The sequence below is a fragment of the Hippoglossus stenolepis genome, chromosome 9 (assembly GCF_022539355.2).
Source record: "Hippoglossus stenolepis isolate QCI-W04-F060 chromosome 9, HSTE1.2, whole genome shotgun sequence".
NCBI classification, from domain to species: Eukaryota; Metazoa; Chordata; class Actinopteri; order Pleuronectiformes; family Pleuronectidae; genus Hippoglossus; species Hippoglossus stenolepis.
The window spans coordinates 7767786-7784407 of NC_061491.1; the positions used below are offsets into that span (position 1 = coordinate 7767786).

A 16622-nucleotide genomic window follows, 5' to 3' on the forward strand; every position below is an offset into this window, starting at 1 on the left:
GACGGGTCAGCCTCCACACAGCTACACACGGCTTCCGGGTGGGACTTTCACAATACATTAATTTTTTCTTCTAGTGTAAAGTAATTATAATATATTCATGATGTTTTTACTATGTTTGTTTGCACTAACATAACACAAAGCAAATTCCAACTTGCTTCTGATTGAGCTGTGGTGTGTTAGTGCAAGCAGACGTAGTAAACACCGTATATGTATTTTATAATTACTAGAAACTAGAAAGAAAATGAATGCGCAGGAAGGAAAAAGTTTGTGCAAGAGTATTTGCATCATAATACAACATTTGAGAAGAAACCGAATACAATTTTTTTTTTTTTTAAAAGCCTCGGAGCAACTCTTATTTTTGAAGGCTAATCACCATGACTTCCGGTCTGCCGTTGAGCTGAATATGTCGAACTTGTGGTCTTTAGCTTGTCACTAGGCTGAAAATGGGACAATGCGATTGGGAGCGAATGATCCCATCCCATCCTACCTCTATGAAAGTAATGTTTTAAAATGAAAATGTGAAAATAGTCCTGAAAACAATTAATTTTATTTTTGACTAATGTCTATCTGAATAAAAGTTAGTCATGCAAGGTAGAAAATTCATATAGCTAATTCCTTATCGTTAATCAATGTATTTAATTAATAAACCCTCATAGTAAATATATTGTACTTCAGACCTCGTTTATCAGGACTGCCCCCATGTGGAAAAAGAAAATCACTGCAGCAAAATTATAGCAGCCAATGTCCTAATTTGAGGATGAATGTTTGATCTTAACCAAACATCCCCCTTTATTTCTTTAACTAATTCATAAACAAACACTTGGGTCATTGATTGTGCATAAGTGTTTATTCATTTCCACAGACTAGTTACATTGACTAGTCTATAAACGTGATCAAACTTAAAAGGTGAGTAAACAACCCTCAAATCAAAAACAATGTTTCGATCCACTTTTCCTTATGTTTCACACAGTCTTCAAATGTCAGCACTTATCCAGCTCCACACATTTTCAACACTGAAATTAAAACGGGGGTAATATGAACAAGTTAGTAAACATTCTACAACAGGATGACACAGAGGTGAAATTGAATGAGAATGTGTGGTTCTTAAACCATCTTTTATGGTTTAACAGGGCAGAATATAATGAAGTTCTGTTCACATGACAGACCAAATCTCTTTAATAATACAATACTGCCTTTTTACGTCCTCACAATGGTATTAGATCATAATGTATTCACGTTGAGGTTAGCAAATACTAGGGCGTAGAACTCAAACAGCTATCCCCCAAATCTATTCTGAAGGCGGATAATGTGCAAGCCTAAATTATTACCTGGCATAAAGCACTGAAAATAAACAGATCTCGGTGTTCATCTGTTGTAAGGTGAAGTTCAGGACAAATTATGTCTGAGCACTGAGTATCTTGGAAACATTACAAGGTGCAACGTACCTGCAGCTGGCTGACTGCTACTGTAATAAAGCACCCTAGAATTTTCTTATCAACTTCACTAGTGGGTCCCAGATGCAATGCTCAGAGTCTAATTAAGCAGAGTTGGAAGCCATAAAGAGCCTAATAAATATGAGCAGCTTCTTATATTCCTTTACCTAATTAGCATCTGAATTGAATTTGACTTGTACGGCTTCCAGTGTGGCAGGTTGCTGCTGCAAGGTTTTGACGTAGTTCACCATCAAACCCCCCAAAAAAATTGCAAATTAAACTAGTGGCATTACACGCAAACTGCTGATCAAGCCAATGGAACAACGACTAAAGCAGCATGAACTCGCATACTAAAACCTATCATCGTAGCTTATAGTTCCATGAAACATATGCATGAAGTAAAAACACAAGCAGTGGGAGGATAAACACAGGACAATAGAGGATGCCTAAATGAACGTCAGTGTCGTCTACTTTGTGTGAACCATGGATGTACTGAACAAAAGTTTCTTCTTTTTCTTCTTCTTCTTTCCTCCTTTCTCATCTGAAAGACAAGAGACAAAGAATGAGTGCAAGTCTAAGAGCACACGCACAATGGCTTTAGACATAAAAAAGAAACTTGATGCAGTTGATTCATTAATGGCAGACCTGGGTCAACCACAGGTTGTGGATGAGAAGCTGGACCACTGTCCAGCTGCAGAAGTGCCTTCTCAAAGGCCTCGCTGAAGGAGTTCTGGAAGCTGGGCACCGGGACTCTGTCTGACCCGTCGCCCTCTCCATCACTGTCCGCTGCCGGGGGAGCTAGGAATTGATCTACATGGCACAAGACACAATAATAAGTTCAATAGGCCTTCAGGGAATTCCATTGCATAACAAGTTTGACAGGAAATACAGTTAAACACGGAGCTCTGGTAATTTCACTTGCACACTTATCAGTACTTGTACCAACTGAAAAGTACACGAGCAATCAAAGTGCACAGTGATCCATGAATATAGACATGTATTTATTTGTAATCAGCAGCCTAACTGATCATTTAACAAGTGACACATGGTTTCATTTGTTGTTTATCAGTGATGTAGGTGTTAATATGATAAATTATGACTTTGGTAGCTTTTTCCTAGATAAGTCATACAAACAAAGTATTTGGCAAATCAAACAAGTACATAGCTGTTTGTTAAATCCAACTGGGTTTGAGAGCTTGAGTTACTCTTGTGTAAAGGATGCATGTAATAGCTTGTCTATATATAAACTGTAAAAATTATATTGACCAATTGTTTGTCTGACTGCTACACCTCACCATCAAAAAGCAGCCTCCAGTTATCATGTATTGCAACGTGTATTTTGGAAAATAAAACCGTTTATGAAACATTAATCTAATAGGTGCATGTTTTGGACCATCAACATAAAATGTTTATCAACTAATGAACTCTATAACACCAGAATCCATTGTTAGTTGGTCTTGACCTTTAAAATTCAATAGGAGCGCGTCAATAAAATCTAAACTTTAAGTACAAATTTGTAAGTGATGCACATTTCCAACTCAATACTAAATCTAGTATTTTGCTAGGTTCATTATAATGTCAAATTTCAGTCTTATTGTGTTACTCTAGGAGCCACCACAACAGCGGTAGTCTTGCACTACCTTTCTTTGCAGGGATCCTGGGCCCAGCATCAGCTCTGGCTTTCCCATCTCTTAGCATCTATACAGGACACAGTCAAGGTCACACCATTTCAAGTCTCGACGTTACGTGCTACAACATCAGCACTTCAATTATGCATTACCCTTATGACAAGGGTAGTCAATAATGCTGTGTGTGTTTGCCATACACACCTGTGCAAAGGACATGCAGTGGGAGTCGTCCTCCCAACTACCCACAACAGGTGAAGGGCCTTGCCCGTTCAGACTCGGAAATGTCATCCCATCTAAGACAGTAGAGAAGATGTCCAATTCACATCTCTCGTCATAACCCATAACAGTCAGCTGATGAGTGAAAGTATAGTACATTGATGTGCAGGGAGGGAGCCGCTCTTACCAGAGGAGGGGCTGCAGCTGAGAGGTGATTGAGGGGCAAAGGTGAAGTCAGGCTGGATTGGGGGGCTGCTGTAGTAAGGCGGAGAGCCAAATGCTGGGAAATGCTGAAGGTTCTCAAGTCCAATATGCACCTCAGGATCTGAGGGAGGGACATAAGTACAAGGATTTTGTTAGGAGATAGAGATTTTTCAACATCTTTCTGGACAATCATTCTCAGCTGCTGTTGTGAAGTGCTCAGCTGTACTTACATCTACCCTGCTTGTTGTTCTCCTCGAACTCAATTCGCTTCTCACGGCGCTTCTCATCCCTCGCTTTCTTCTGCCTCAGGTGCTTTCTCTTCTCCAAGTCGTCTAAAAGGGTTTGGGGAAGTTTTAACTATAAATCTCTTTGCTGCAACTGAAAATTCAGGCCCTGAAACAGGAAACATGTTCTAACCTGCAAATGTGTCCAGAGTTTCTTTGGAGAGGACAGGTGACTGCAGAGCCAACTCACAAATGCTGAACTCACACGTGAGAGGCAGATGAGCCAGATAGCGATGCCGACGACGGATCTCCTGCAACAAAGCCATGATGGAGATATCAGTCAAAGAAATAATATGTGTACCACTGTCAAACTACTAAAGTTTAGAATTTAGCACTTACAAAAGAAAAAACAATACTATAAACATGTTTATAGTATTTAACAAGTTTTAAATTATCCACAACTAGAAAGTGTTATCCACAACTAGAAAGTGATTATTGTTTCCTTAATTGCTGACCTCTGTGACTGTGTGTCCCACTATCTCCACTACTGTGGCAGTGATGGAGTCTGGGCTGGCCTCCAAGCTGCCGTATTCCCGCAAGAGACAGCGTACATTCACAGGATGCAGGAACATCTGCTGGCAGTCGTCAGCTGGAGGGAGAAATAAGCCAGGGAGCAAAAGGTGAAGCTGAAGTTTAAACATGAGGGAAGAAAAACAACTGCCTGTACAGTCAAGACAAACAGGCTTCCTGCACTATGCATTGGTCAGACTCCATTGTTTGTTTCTATGATTTACACAAATATTCCAGCTATGTTTAATAAAGAAGGTTAATGTTACTCAATTCCATTTTTTGTTAAACACAAACAAACAAACTCAACATGTTTTAGTGGTCATGGGAAACCTCACAAGGCTAAGGCAGGAATGTGGAGAATGACCCACCTTGGTAGAAATAGTAATAGGGTCCGTGCACCATGCTGGCTGGCGGACGGCTTGGATGTGCCTGGTCAGCCGGTCTCTCCTCCTCGAGTTGGGGCTCTGCGGCTGCTTCCATCATAACCTCAGCCTCAGGAGGCTCTTCCAGCACACACTCCAGAATCCCTTCAGGGAGGCCTGGCAGCTCGTCTGGGAGCTCCGCCACCTCGTCATCAAATGCGGAGGAGTACTGCAGCACAGGCTAGGAACGGAAAAATAATAAAAGTTATTATGGGGGGAAATATTCAAGTAAAATAATTTGATCATATCACCAACATGTACAATACACAAAAAACATTAGGTCAAAACCTAAAATATGGCTGAAATGTGTATGGTGAACTTTTGAAAATGAGGAAAGTGTAGTGGAAAACGTAAAATGCTAATTAAAAAAAACTTTTGCATTCTGTCTAGTCTCAGTCAGTTTTAGACATATAATTGTTTATACATTGGCTCTATCAGACATTACACAGACTTTATTTTAGAAGCTGGCAGTTAAATGTCCAGTTGAGCTGAGTGTGACATTAACGTTCACATATAAAGCTCCTCCTGGAAATGAAAGGTTCAAGATTGTGAGTATCAGAAGATTTTTCACAAGGTTTTTTTGAAGAAAAAAGTTGCCAAACAGTTTGGACCAACAGCTGACAGGAAAACTCCCAAAACATTGATGGATGGACGATGGTGTAACTACATCACAAACTTAGTGTCATTTTGGGAAGAAGTACTGGATCGTGAAAGAAGGTGTAGAAAAAATGCATTTTAGACTCACCTTGGCAATGGAGACGTTAGTCACCACTTCCTCCACAGGAGAAAGAGGATCTTCCAGAGTCAAACAGGATATGTCAAACCTCTGGGCTGCAGTTGCCTTCTGCTGCTGCTTGAGCAGCAGTTCCTCTCGCTCCTGTAACACAAAGATACAGTTAAGACAGTTAAATGATCAGCTTACACGTGTATAGTTTTATTCTGTGTGATGAGGTAGGTTTAATGTTTTACTTGGAGAGATGCAAGAGACAAATGCATTGATCAAAAACCCTCCCTTCAGGATTTCCGTTCCTGCATGCCTCGATTTATGCATTTTGCAAACACTCATTTCATATGGGAGGTTTTTGTCACCTATGCACCGTCTATTACTTTATGTATGTGTTCAGTGTCACACACACATGTAGCTTTGTTTACCTGCAAAAGACAAAGAGCGCTCTGGATGAAACAGCAATGGGCGTCCTCTTCCGGGCTAAGTTCACCCTGCAGGACGGCCCTCTCCTCGGCTACCAGGGTCAGGACCTGCGCCGGGGAGGTCAGCAGCAGCTTGGAGTACGGGCTAAGACACGCATCTAGAAAACGTAGAGAACACATGCCAAATTTCTGTTATTTAGGAATTATACACATACAGGTATATTAATTCCCTCCTAAATAAGTTTTAGTCTTATTGTTGTGGGACATAAAAAACGGTATGCAGTACTGCTGTAAAGCATATTATGGCAACACTCAGAGGAAACCACTCTCTTTTATAAACGAGGCGTCACTGTCTCTCACCTCCAAAGCGAACAGGCTCCTCCACCTTCGCCCACTGAGAGCTCGGCATGGCTACCAGAGCCCCCTTTTCCCTCCTCATCAAGCGCATGGTGATTACATCACCAACTGCATATTGCCTGGTCTCCATAGCAACCACACTGCAATAAGAAATGAAGCATAGAGTCAAAACACCCCAATACAACATAAGCTGTTTGTGTGTTTACATTGTCTACATCTCATTCACCTCTTCAGGTCAGCAACCTGCACGGCCTCATAGCAGATGGGGCACTTGGACCAGCTCTTATCACTAAGAGAAAGGTAGTGCAGCATGCATGGCCAGCAGAAGATGTGTCCACACCGGGTGATGCGGGCTGCCAAAGGAGGGTAGAGGCAGATGGGGCAAGACGGCACCTCATGACTATAAATGCGCTGAGGACGTACACAAATAGGTTATTATCATGTGTATTTGTACGTTCATGAATGTGGGCTTTATATCTTGTACTGGAGGCACTGCTCAACAGATGCCAAGCTCTCACCACTTGCTGCACACAGTCCCAGTTAACCAGAGTGTCTGGATCAGTGAAGTGAGCCTTGTAGTCCTGGTCGTCAGTCACAACAAACTGGCAACTGAAACACAGAGAACGTTTGACTCCCACATGTTCAGCCTTTCTATTTCACATTATTTGCTGTAAGAGGCGCTGCTTACTTGGCCTGCAGGAAAAGCTCCTTGTTGAAGGGCTTGTGCTTATGGCCCCACTTGTTTCGACGGCCCCAACAGGAGTGGCCACCATCTCCGAAGCCACCATTACCTCCGCGAGGTTCAAAGGTAAAGTTCAGCAGGTGGTTCAAGCTTATCTTTTTCGGTCCAGCAAATTGAGCCGGGCTAAACTCGGCCCGGCATGTCTCTGCTACCTGGAGAGGCACAGGAGGAGAACAATCTGTAAAGGACAGTTAAACTTAAAAACTAATGCTGTGCATCTTTTTCACAAACTTATGTTCTTAATTACTCACATGGTGCAAATGCATTTCACATGACAATCAGGTTGCAACTAAATAAATACTAAACAGCCTTTAACAAATACCAACCTCCTCACGTCGTCCTCCACCTGTAACGCCATACTGTCGCCCTCCACCTCTCTGAGGGGGTCTCTTGTCAAAATTTTTGCTTTTCTGTGAGTTGGTGCGGCGAGGGCCTGGCAAACTGTCGGTTTTAGGAAAGGTGGGCTCGCGCTTGCGGCTGTAGCGCTTGGAGCCTCCATTATTTTTACCTTCTAAAATTTAAATAGAAATAGACATTAATTACATGAATAGAGAAATGTTCTAGTTCAATACAACTACTTCACTTAGTGGATGCAGGACTTGTGACTGACATGACTGGTGGAAGTAAAGAACCATCTGAGAGATTTTGTAACCTGGGTCCTCTGGGGTCGTTTAAACATAGATAAATAAATATATTACCAGCCTCTGGAGGTTGTACAGCCTCGAGGTGTAGTGTTCTCCACCACTGAAGCCAGGGACAGCTTCCACTCACACTTTTAGACTCTACAGAAGTCATGTAAGTGGACTTCCATGTGAGAAGTCAGAATTCAGGGAAATTGCAGAGAGAGTTTTGAATGTAAATAAGAGTTATATGTTTGATTAGCTTGTAAAGAATACAGCTTGTTGGAGTTAAATGTATGCATTGCAGATAGTGTTGTGAGCAAATATGAGCCAGGGGTCTTTGTGTGTCAGATGTTTTCACAGCGACGTCAGCCATACCAGATAAACACCCGCTGCGCTACGGCTAGGCCCCAGCAGGCCACAGCGCACTGAGCGTGCATAGGGGATGTGTATGTTAGACCAGCGCCTTTTCACCTGTTTTGGGTTTAGATTCTCCCGGTGCTGGGCCTGTGGAGCTGGAACGAGGCGGAACCTTGGAGCCGGTGCTGCTGTTGGGGTTTTTCTCCATGTTTGAGTCCGGGCAGTGAGCGGTGTTGGGGACGAGCTCTGGGCAGAGAGCTGCCGAGCTCTCTAGCATCAAACGGAGAAACGGAGGAGGAAAGCGGGCTGCGGTGAGTGCGGGTCAGGCGGCCAAGGCCCTGATTCATTTCTGTCAAACGCGGAGACCCCATCACGGCGACATCTTGTCAACTCAACAAACCCGAGAAAAAAAGAGACACGATTTCGGCGTCTCAAGTTATGGAGTCTGTAGGAGAAGAGGACGAACGCTCGCCACGCGGGGCCAAGACCCCCAAAAGACGCAGTTTCCTCGCTAAGTTAAACAATGCGCCTTTAACAAGGCCTCTTATGTTTTCCACTGGGTGGAAAACCTGTCTATATTAAGATTTTCTCCAAAAAAATATGTCCGTTCAAACGAGCTCACACTAATGGCGACGGGTCGCCAGACAGGAAGCGGAGAGACCCGGATGTTTCTTGTACAGCCTGCAGATCTGTTTATGTGATGAGGGCCTGCTATGCATTTCGGGAAATGTAGTATTAGTAGCATAGACTGTACACAAAACAACTAGATTAGTAGCCTTTTCAGCTGTGTGGGTGCAAGCTAGTGGAGGACGATATGGCCATAAATAATTAAACATTTAAAAATAATCTAATCGATGATCATCACGATATTTATTTTTACGTTTAAAAACTCATTTTAGCTCCTGAGAGAAGGTTGTGGTTTTAAACTCTTCTTTATGGACAGCAAATGACAAACATTTTCCAAATCTGAGGCAGATCATTTATGTGTCATACCTCCACTGTGCATGCACATGCCTAAGCAATACATCTCTGAACCTTTGTTTGCTATTGACAAGACTGAAAATGAATTGACTATAAATGAACTAACTATAAATACAATTTATATACAGTCTATGGTACAAACTAGGGTCAGTGTTAAGGTTTTAAGGTTGTTAAATTAGTTTACTGGAAATATTGTTGTTAAATGTTTGACTGTGGTGTAAAAGAAAAGGTATGACACCATACTGACCCAATCATGCCATTACTATGAAAGGTAATGCAATATCTGCTAATATCAGCAACATGTATTCATCTGTGCATCGTTCCTAAAATGTTTACAAACTGTATACCAACAATGTTATGATTTTTTTTTTTAAACAAAATACAGTAAAAAATACAAAACAAATTCATTGAACCCTAAAAAGTGTCTTCTAAATAGTTTCTTCAGAATTCCATCATGGTCTTATTTTGCGATGCAAATCTAATAATTTAAAGTTAGCCTTATCCAAAATAAATAGATGCAAATTCAGTGTCAGCATTAGGCTACATTCACACTACAACGTTTTGTTTTAAACTTAGTTAAAACGCTAGTGTGTGGATGTTGATCATTTTTGTTTTAAAACAAAAATGTAATAGTATTGACGTAGCATTAAATAAGACCTTGCTGTGAAATGATATTCATGCCGACCATCAGCCAACCTGCAAACCCACATTTTCTATGTGACAAACATAACTTAACGTGTTCCTCTGTTGAAGACAGTCAGTTTTCATTAGGTAAAAACTCACTGAAGAGCAGCAGTAAACCATGTTTCCACAGTTGCATTTCTTCCCTCCTGTTAGTTCTGTATAAAAATATTCAGAGCCAGTCATCTAGGAAGAACTACATAGCTGCCATCTTTGACTGAATGCTGTGATGTCACTCTTCTTCATCTTCGTCACTCTCTAACTTGTCTTCAAATGCCTCCTTCTTTCCTCCTGGTAGGGAGCATTGAAGAATTGCTTCACGAACCTGTTGTTTTTCCTCTGTAAATGGAAAAAGGAGGAGGAACCAGTTAAATGGTGGTTGACTTTGACAGCATTGTATTCTGGGGTGTAATGTGGTTTCCAGTAAACTAAAAGCTGCTATGACAATTTAAAATGCTAAACTCCATTATGCAAGACTCACATTCAACAACCAAAACAAGTAAATGGACTATAGACTCTAAGTGCAGATTCATTCCGGTATAAATAATTATATAAATATCTTACCTTCATCTTTACATTTAGGGAGCATTCTGTGGAGCTGTTGGGTGTTGTATCGGATCAGAAACTTCTGACATGTCCTAATTGTTCCTGAAAAAAACAAAACAATGTTCAATTAATATTTAGGATTGTTAAAGTTATATCTAACTCATAATAAAATGTGTCTTGATGTTATTTTTTTACCTCCCACATGCACACAGTTTAGAAAACATGGAATGTTCTGGCCACGAACTTCAATACTTGTTATAAAAGGCAATGCAGACCAGAGGAGCTTGTAACACTTTTTGGGGAAACGTAGAAATACCATTCCAGTATGAGCGTTCAGATATTTCACTAAAAAGTAAAGAAAAAAAAACAATTCAGAGAACACAGAGAGATTAGTAAATACTCCAATATCCTGAAAGGAGTGTGCACCTGGCAATTCATTTTTTAAAATCAAAGACAGTATCATCACCTAAGAGATTAGGGGCTGCGGCAATCCTTATTATTATCATATCATATTCACTCATTTTCGTATATTATTATTTATTTATTTTATTGTTTTAATATTGTTCTTTTATGGTAGTTCTTTTATCTGTATTGTTTCATTACATTTCTGAGTATGATCTGGCTTTTCTATGATTTGCTAACTATTTTGTGAAGTACCTTGTAACTCATGACATTAAATTTGGTATTATTATAATCATTCACATCTAGTGTAGGATTTAACATACTTCCACACTAAAGTACCAGTAATTTGTTCTAAAAGCAGCGGTGGACATTCACTGAAAGATGCTACTCTCCTACTTCACAACATTTCACAGAGAAATATCTATTGACAACATAGAAATGTTGTTTCACACTATTGCTGCAGTAATGATAATTAAGTTATGTACAAATAGTAAAATTGTGATAATAATAACTGTGTTGTTTTGATACTTGTGCCAAATTGTCTGATTGTAAACCTGAGGGCTACTTTTAACTGGATGGTCAGATAAGTCCCCTAAATGCAGACTGTGGGATAGTTTTAGATTATGATTTTAAAGCAAGACTTCTTTCAAGCATTTAAATGCTTTAAATTCGCCGCTGCTTACCAGAGAAGCCGACGAGGCAATGAGCTGCTCCATAGTCTCCGTGTGTGCGGGCCACTGCTGCCCGCACAGCCGCCGCCACAGCTCGGTCATCCAGCTGCAACAGGTGGCTCCGCTTCGACACGTTGACTTCACACAGTAAATACCTATCGACAGAAGTAGAGCAGTCAAAACTGATCTGTGACCGCGTTCAATCACACACGATGGGCACATGTTTACCTCCTCTTCACCCGCACCATTGCTGCTCCTCTCTTCTTCCGTGGGAACTTCCGTCAACAAAAGTAATCTGCCACCCGGAGCGAGTATGGCGCCACACACTGGACATTCATGGCGAAGCCTGAAGCCTTTGATTCGATGCACCGTGCAGCACGAATTTGCAGCCAGTCATCAAAACTGACTTGTTAAAGGCTAAACATCTAATGTTTACATGATTCCAAAAAGGAAGGATGGAAGATGAGAGCTTGTACCAAACAAATAAATGATCTGATTTTTATTTGGCGCAGGGCCTTGTTTTAAACCTACAGACGACAGAAGACTAACACAACACGCCCGGGTGAAGAAGAAGCGGGAGGGCCTGTACTTCAAACCATTCACACCCCCTCTGTAACTATGACAACCTCCATCGTTCTCAGCCAATCACGGTCTCGCTTTTCCGTCTCCCCTACACGCTTTACGCCATCTTGAAATTACACCCGCAGTTTGTTAAGTCGCTACCAGAAATTAGCAGAGCACAACAACTCTTATCATCAGCGGGACGGTGTCGGGCATGAACGGTTCCCGAAACAAACCGGCACAGACACTCAGCAAGGGACCGGCGGACACGGACAGCAGCTCGGAGGCGACCCACAGGGAGCGAAGGACCGGCGGAGGAATGCTGAAAAAGCTGAAGTCGAGGCGCAGTCAAACGGATAAGTGGCCTGTGGTCACCGAGGATGAGCTCCGGGCTCTGGGGACAGATATTTCCCCGGATCATGTCCTGGGTCTGCGAGCTGTCACGGAGGGTGAGTTGCGTTTACTCGGTTCAATTAAACCCGGTTAAAAACAGCACCGCTCCACGAGCATCATTCATTTACCCAATGCTAATGTAGCTAAGCGACAAACGTTCACACCAGCTGACTGATGAGTCCTCTCGTTGTTATGGATCGAGTGAGTGATGTTACATAAGTTCAGTACATCACTCTACGTGTATGTCCGTGTTGTGAGTTGGGCTTTCTCATTATTTGGCGCTTACCAAAGAATAGGTTGTTCCCAGGGGCGCACCTAGGAATTTGGGCCACCCAGAATGAATATTGTCAAGGGCCCCCTGACCTACATTAATGTGTTTTCTTTGGCGAGCCAATCAGCTCAAAACACAATACCAACATATTTTTTTCCCATTAAACTCTAAAAGATAGAGGTGTAGCTTTCCATTTGACAAACGTATCTTACTTAATGTCATGCTATTTTTTGATCTCCAGCCATTTTTAAAGGAAACATCTGGATTAATTATTGCTGCTTTCAATCAGGCATTTAACTCTACAAACTAGGCTGCTTTAAGAGTGCAAGATCTGTGATTGATCCGCTTGGTAGATCACTTTTCTGACACGCGATAGATGCAAAACTGAAAATAAAAAAAGTAAAGAGAACGAATATCTTAGGGAAAAAAGCGGTGCCAGACACTTAGAACACATCAAGAGTTCATCTCTGAAAACGGCTTTTGATCAGCAGCCAGGGCAGACAGAGGTATTTGATCCATTGTAATATAAAGGAATCGATTATTGCCACTTTAGATAATTAAAAAGGAGACTTTTACACAACCCCTCTCTAAGTGCCAACTGACTAGTAACTGCCCTGCTTGAATCCTCTGACTCAAACCCCAGGGTCTGTCATCAGACACCCTGCCCACCACAGTTGCAGCTGACGCTTAACATTAACTCTTTGTTTTTGACATTTTTGTGCACCAGACAACAATGTCATTACTTCCCTTCTCTCATGCAACACTATGTTGAAAAGCTGTGAGCCTGTGCTGTTGTATTACTGATGACTGATGCAACTCACAGGAGCCAGAATACAGATACTAGAGCCTTGGTTGCTAATCAAGTGGTATCTCAGTCCTTTAAGTTAGGATGCATATATACATTTACTAGCAAATCTCATTACAAAATACTTATTTTCAGTAAAATTGGACTGATTGCTATATAGGTAGTTGCCTGATGTCAGATAATGGGGTCACCCTCTATATATGTTTGTGTTTTTCTTAACTTAAACTCTTTTATTCCACATTCCAGACTATCTTTGCAAACCTGAAGATAATATCTACAACGTTGACTTTACTCGGTTCAAAATCAGAGATCTGGAGACGGGGACAGTCCTCTTTGAGATTGCCAAGCCTCCTAACAGTGGTAAGTGATGTATTAACTTTTGCAACTACACCAAGCATAAGATTCCTAAAATGTAGGACAGACTCAAATGAAATGTAAAAATAAGAGTCCATTTTTTCTATTTTCAAATGTATGCAACAATTATAAAGCTCACAAAGTATTCCATTTATCAGAGAGGTTTACATCATGCGACATGCCACGTTTTCGTGACAAAGTTCTGCAAAGTTAGTTATTACCTGTTCGCATTTCCTTGCAGTCTCATTGCTCAGTAACTATGCAATTTCATCTGTGTTATCATTGTAAAGCTGACCTTTGACAAGATGACCAATTTTAAGAGGCTTATATAGATTGGGATGCTGTGTATAACACTAATCAACCACAAGTGGAAAAAAATGCTTTTTCTAGCAGTGCGAACATATACTGTATTCAGATGTTTTTAAATAAGAATTAGGAAACCTCTTTGTTTCCTCAATATCTGATTCATTTGACATTGTTCCTTCTGACCTGGTGAATGATGATTTAAAAACGTATTGGAAAGAGTTTCATATTGATCAGTTACATGTGACAGATAACACAATATGGATCTAGTAAACAATATGATTATGTGTAGCTATATGCATTTTGTTATATTTGCCTATCCTGTCAATATTATGTTCCAGTCAAATAAACGTGTTTCTGTTTTAGGTCCAATGGAGAGTGACGAGGAGAGTGCAGATATTGACACCAGTGCAGGGCGTTTTGTCAGATACCAGTTTACACCAGCCTTCCTAAAACTGCGCACTGTTGGTGCAACGTAAGTAAATGGACCATAACACGCTGAGAGTATAATAATCAGCCTTTTGTCTTGTAAGTCTCTAATCAGTCAATTGCAATTATTGCCTTTCTTGTTTCTGTTTCCTAATTGCAGTGTTGAGTTCACAGTGGGTGACCGGCCAATAAACAGCTTTCGTATGATTGAGAGGCATTACTTCCAGGGGCGCCTCCTCAAGAACTTTGACTTTGACTTCGGCTTTTGCATTCCAAACAGCCGCAACACATGCGAACACATTTATGAGTTTCCACAGCTTCCAGACGACCTCAGTGAGTTCTACTCTGTATTTTCAGCCACATTTTTATTATTTCTATCGGATTATATTTCCCACAATAATTCACATATATTAATACTTGTTTTGTTTGTTCTTCACCTCCTTTAGTTCGCCAAATGGTGGAGCACCCTTATGAGACCAGATCAGACAGTTTCTACTTTGTGGACAATAAACTCATCATGCACAACAAGGCAGATTATGCCTACAACGGTGGTCTGTAATACAAGAAGGGATAAAATGTATGCAATACCTCCCAGGAGATTGAGTTCTTGGATTACAACCATCCAAAAGCTTCTTTTCGGTGGACAGAAGTATTCTCTCCTTTATCTACATTCCTACACACGTGACGACAACTTTAAATTCAACCGACCACATCTGCCTTGTTATGAAATCATGGATCCGTTCATCTGTACCTCACAGAGCTCAGTTTCTTGGACTCTGAGGAATGTTCTGTTAAATATTTCTCTGTTAAATCTGACTGAAGTCTTTTTGTTCTGTCTTTGGGTTTCTCATACGAGTTTCATGTTACTGCTTGAACACTTCTGCCTTAAGTTTCTCGCTGTCTCTGCTGGAAGGGGACACTTTTGAGTCACAGATCTCTCATGACCAAGCCTGTAGACTGTGTTAGTTGTTATTTAATTTAGTTAAATACATAGATGCTATCAACTGAGGTTTATTTGAGCTACATTTTACAGATGATAGTTGTTTCCTACGTGTATAAATCAGAATTAACTAGATGATTTACAGTATTGTTAGTTATAGATGATCATGTAGCACTAGTTGACATTAAGGCTCATTTCTCCTAAATATATTATCAGTTGTGACTCATTGGGACTCTTTGTGTCAGATATTTAAGCTTGGTGTCCATTTTATATGATACATTGTTTGGCTGACCAATCTCTTTATTTAGGAGAAAATCATATAACTCAACAACAAGATGTGCTCAGTTTCATAATTTCTGCTGTCATTCTGCGTTTTGCTGTCGACTTTAAATCTGGTGTTCTGTCAAACTCTGTGATATACAAATAGGATAAGAAAGCAGGAGAATCAGAGTTACTGGACTTGACACATTCTGCTTTAAACGCCTTCCATGCCTAAAACTATTTAGTCTGCGCAAGGTTATTTAATCCCCTGAAGTCAGCTTTCCTGTTTTCTTCAGCACAACAGCACTGTGAATCCCACTCTGTTGGAGCTGAGTTTAGACATAGGTGTGGTAAATGTCTGCTGTGCTCTCAGGTTCTCAGTCTACCAATGAAATACACACTAGCACACTACATGACGGAACAGAGAGCAATAACATAGTAGTTGATTTACTTTTAATGAGGTAATGGAGTAGGTGTAGAACCTGGCCTGTCTCTTTTTCTATTCATGGAAGCCTTGTGTAAAGGACTATACTGGTGTTTTTTTTGCACACTTACTAAGATATATATATATATATATATATGGGAATTTTTGCCTTTATTTGATAGTACAGATTGAGCGTGAAAGGGGGGTGACTCACAGCTAAGGAGTGCAAGTTGGAATTGAACCTTCGCCTGTTGTAGAGGACTGAAAAGGTGAAGTGAGCTACCTGGCACCCAAAAATATATCTTTTTCATATAAGTTTCCAATCTATTAAGTTCACTTGTACAATATGGTGCAACTTTTCACAGCAGCCCTGCGATAAATCCTGCCCTAGATGCTTATTTGTCGTCGACCCCTGCAGAGAGGAGTTGATGCACTAAAAGTGGCTGTTTTGCAGTGAACTGTCAAGTCAGATGTCCATAACCCATTGCACACACCAACAATGAAGAGTTTGAAAATGGTCCCAGTTTGCAACATAATTTTCAGTCTAAATATCTCAGATTAGTGATTAGAGGGCTCAGTTTCTCTGATTTTCATATTGTACAAAAATGAATGGAAATCAGCAGCTACCTTAAAGGCTGGAAATAATTCTAAAAAAATTGTGAATGGTCAGAATTT

General features: G+C 40.8%; 3 protein-coding genes across 3 annotated transcripts; 1 reads left to right on the forward strand and 2 right to left on the reverse strand.

Moving 5' to 3' along the window:
- Positions 1–828: 828 nt before the first annotated feature.
- rnf10 (ring finger protein 10) lies at positions 829–8600 on the reverse strand. The gene is made up of 17 exons (XM_035165814.2): positions 8040–8600; positions 7272–7456; positions 6892–7097; positions 6722–6812; positions 6430–6614; positions 6207–6343; positions 5850–6004; positions 5443–5574; positions 4644–4878; positions 4221–4354; positions 3899–4016; positions 3712–3813; positions 3465–3602; positions 3263–3354; positions 3074–3131; positions 2079–2243; positions 829–1974 (listed from the first exon to the last, which is right to left on the reverse strand). Exons 1-17 carry the CDS (start codon positions 8200–8202, stop codon positions 1901–1903), a joined length of 2370 nt encoding a protein of 789 aa, XP_035021705.1. The 5' UTR covers positions 8203–8600; the 3' UTR covers positions 829–1900.
- Positions 8601–8778: 178 nt separating this feature from the next.
- pop5 (POP5 homolog, ribonuclease P/MRP subunit) lies at positions 8779–11577 on the reverse strand. The gene is made up of 5 exons (XM_035165822.2): positions 11435–11577; positions 11219–11361; positions 10329–10478; positions 10152–10235; positions 8779–9926 (listed from the first exon to the last, which is right to left on the reverse strand). The coding sequence occupies exons 1-5, from the start codon at positions 11452–11454 to the stop codon at positions 9820–9822; spliced, it is 504 nt and encodes a 167-aa protein (XP_035021713.1). The 5' UTR covers positions 11455–11577; the 3' UTR covers positions 8779–9819.
- A 283-nt stretch (positions 11578–11860) lies between these two features.
- unc119.1 (unc-119 homolog 1) lies at positions 11861–15133 on the forward strand. The gene is made up of 5 exons (XM_035165815.2): positions 11861–12216; positions 13483–13596; positions 14260–14368; positions 14483–14655; positions 14769–15133. The coding sequence occupies exons 1-5, from the start codon at positions 11982–11984 to the stop codon at positions 14879–14881; spliced, it is 744 nt and encodes a 247-aa protein (XP_035021706.1). The 5' UTR covers positions 11861–11981; the 3' UTR covers positions 14882–15133.
- Positions 15134–16622: the final 1489 nt, after the last annotated feature.

Coding starts and splice junctions, on each gene's coding strand:
- rnf10 (XM_035165814.2), bottom strand. CDS start 8,202: ATGCTAGAGAGCTCGGCAGCTCTCTGCCCAGAGCTCGTCCCCAACACC. Junction 5,575..5,849: donor GCGCTCTTTGTCTTTTGCAG/GTAAACAAAGCT, acceptor TTTGTGTTACAG/GAGCGAGAGGAACTGCTGCT. Junction 3,132..3,262: donor ACTGCATGTCCTTTGCACAG/GTGTGTATGGCA, acceptor TGTCCTGTATAG/ATGCTAAGAGATGGGAAAGC.
- unc119.1 (XM_035165815.2), top strand. CDS start 11,982: ATGAACGGTTCCCGAAACAAACCGGCACAGACACTCAGCAAGGGACCG. Junction 12,217..13,482: donor TCTGCGAGCTGTCACGGAGG/GTGAGTTGCGTT, acceptor TCCACATTCCAG/ACTATCTTTGCAAACCTGAA. Junction 14,369..14,482: donor CTGCGCACTGTTGGTGCAAC/GTAAGTAAATGG, acceptor TCCTAATTGCAG/TGTTGAGTTCACAGTGGGTG.
- pop5 (XM_035165822.2), bottom strand. CDS start 11,454: ATGGTGCGGGTGAAGAGGAG. Junction 11,362..11,434: donor ATGGTGCGGGTGAAGAGGAG/GTAAACATGTGC, acceptor TTCTGTCGATAG/GTATTTACTGTGTGAAGTCA. Junction 10,479..11,218: donor TTGCCTCGTCGGCTTCTCTG/GTAAGCAGCGGC, acceptor TTTACTTTTTAG/TGAAATATCTGAACGCTCAT.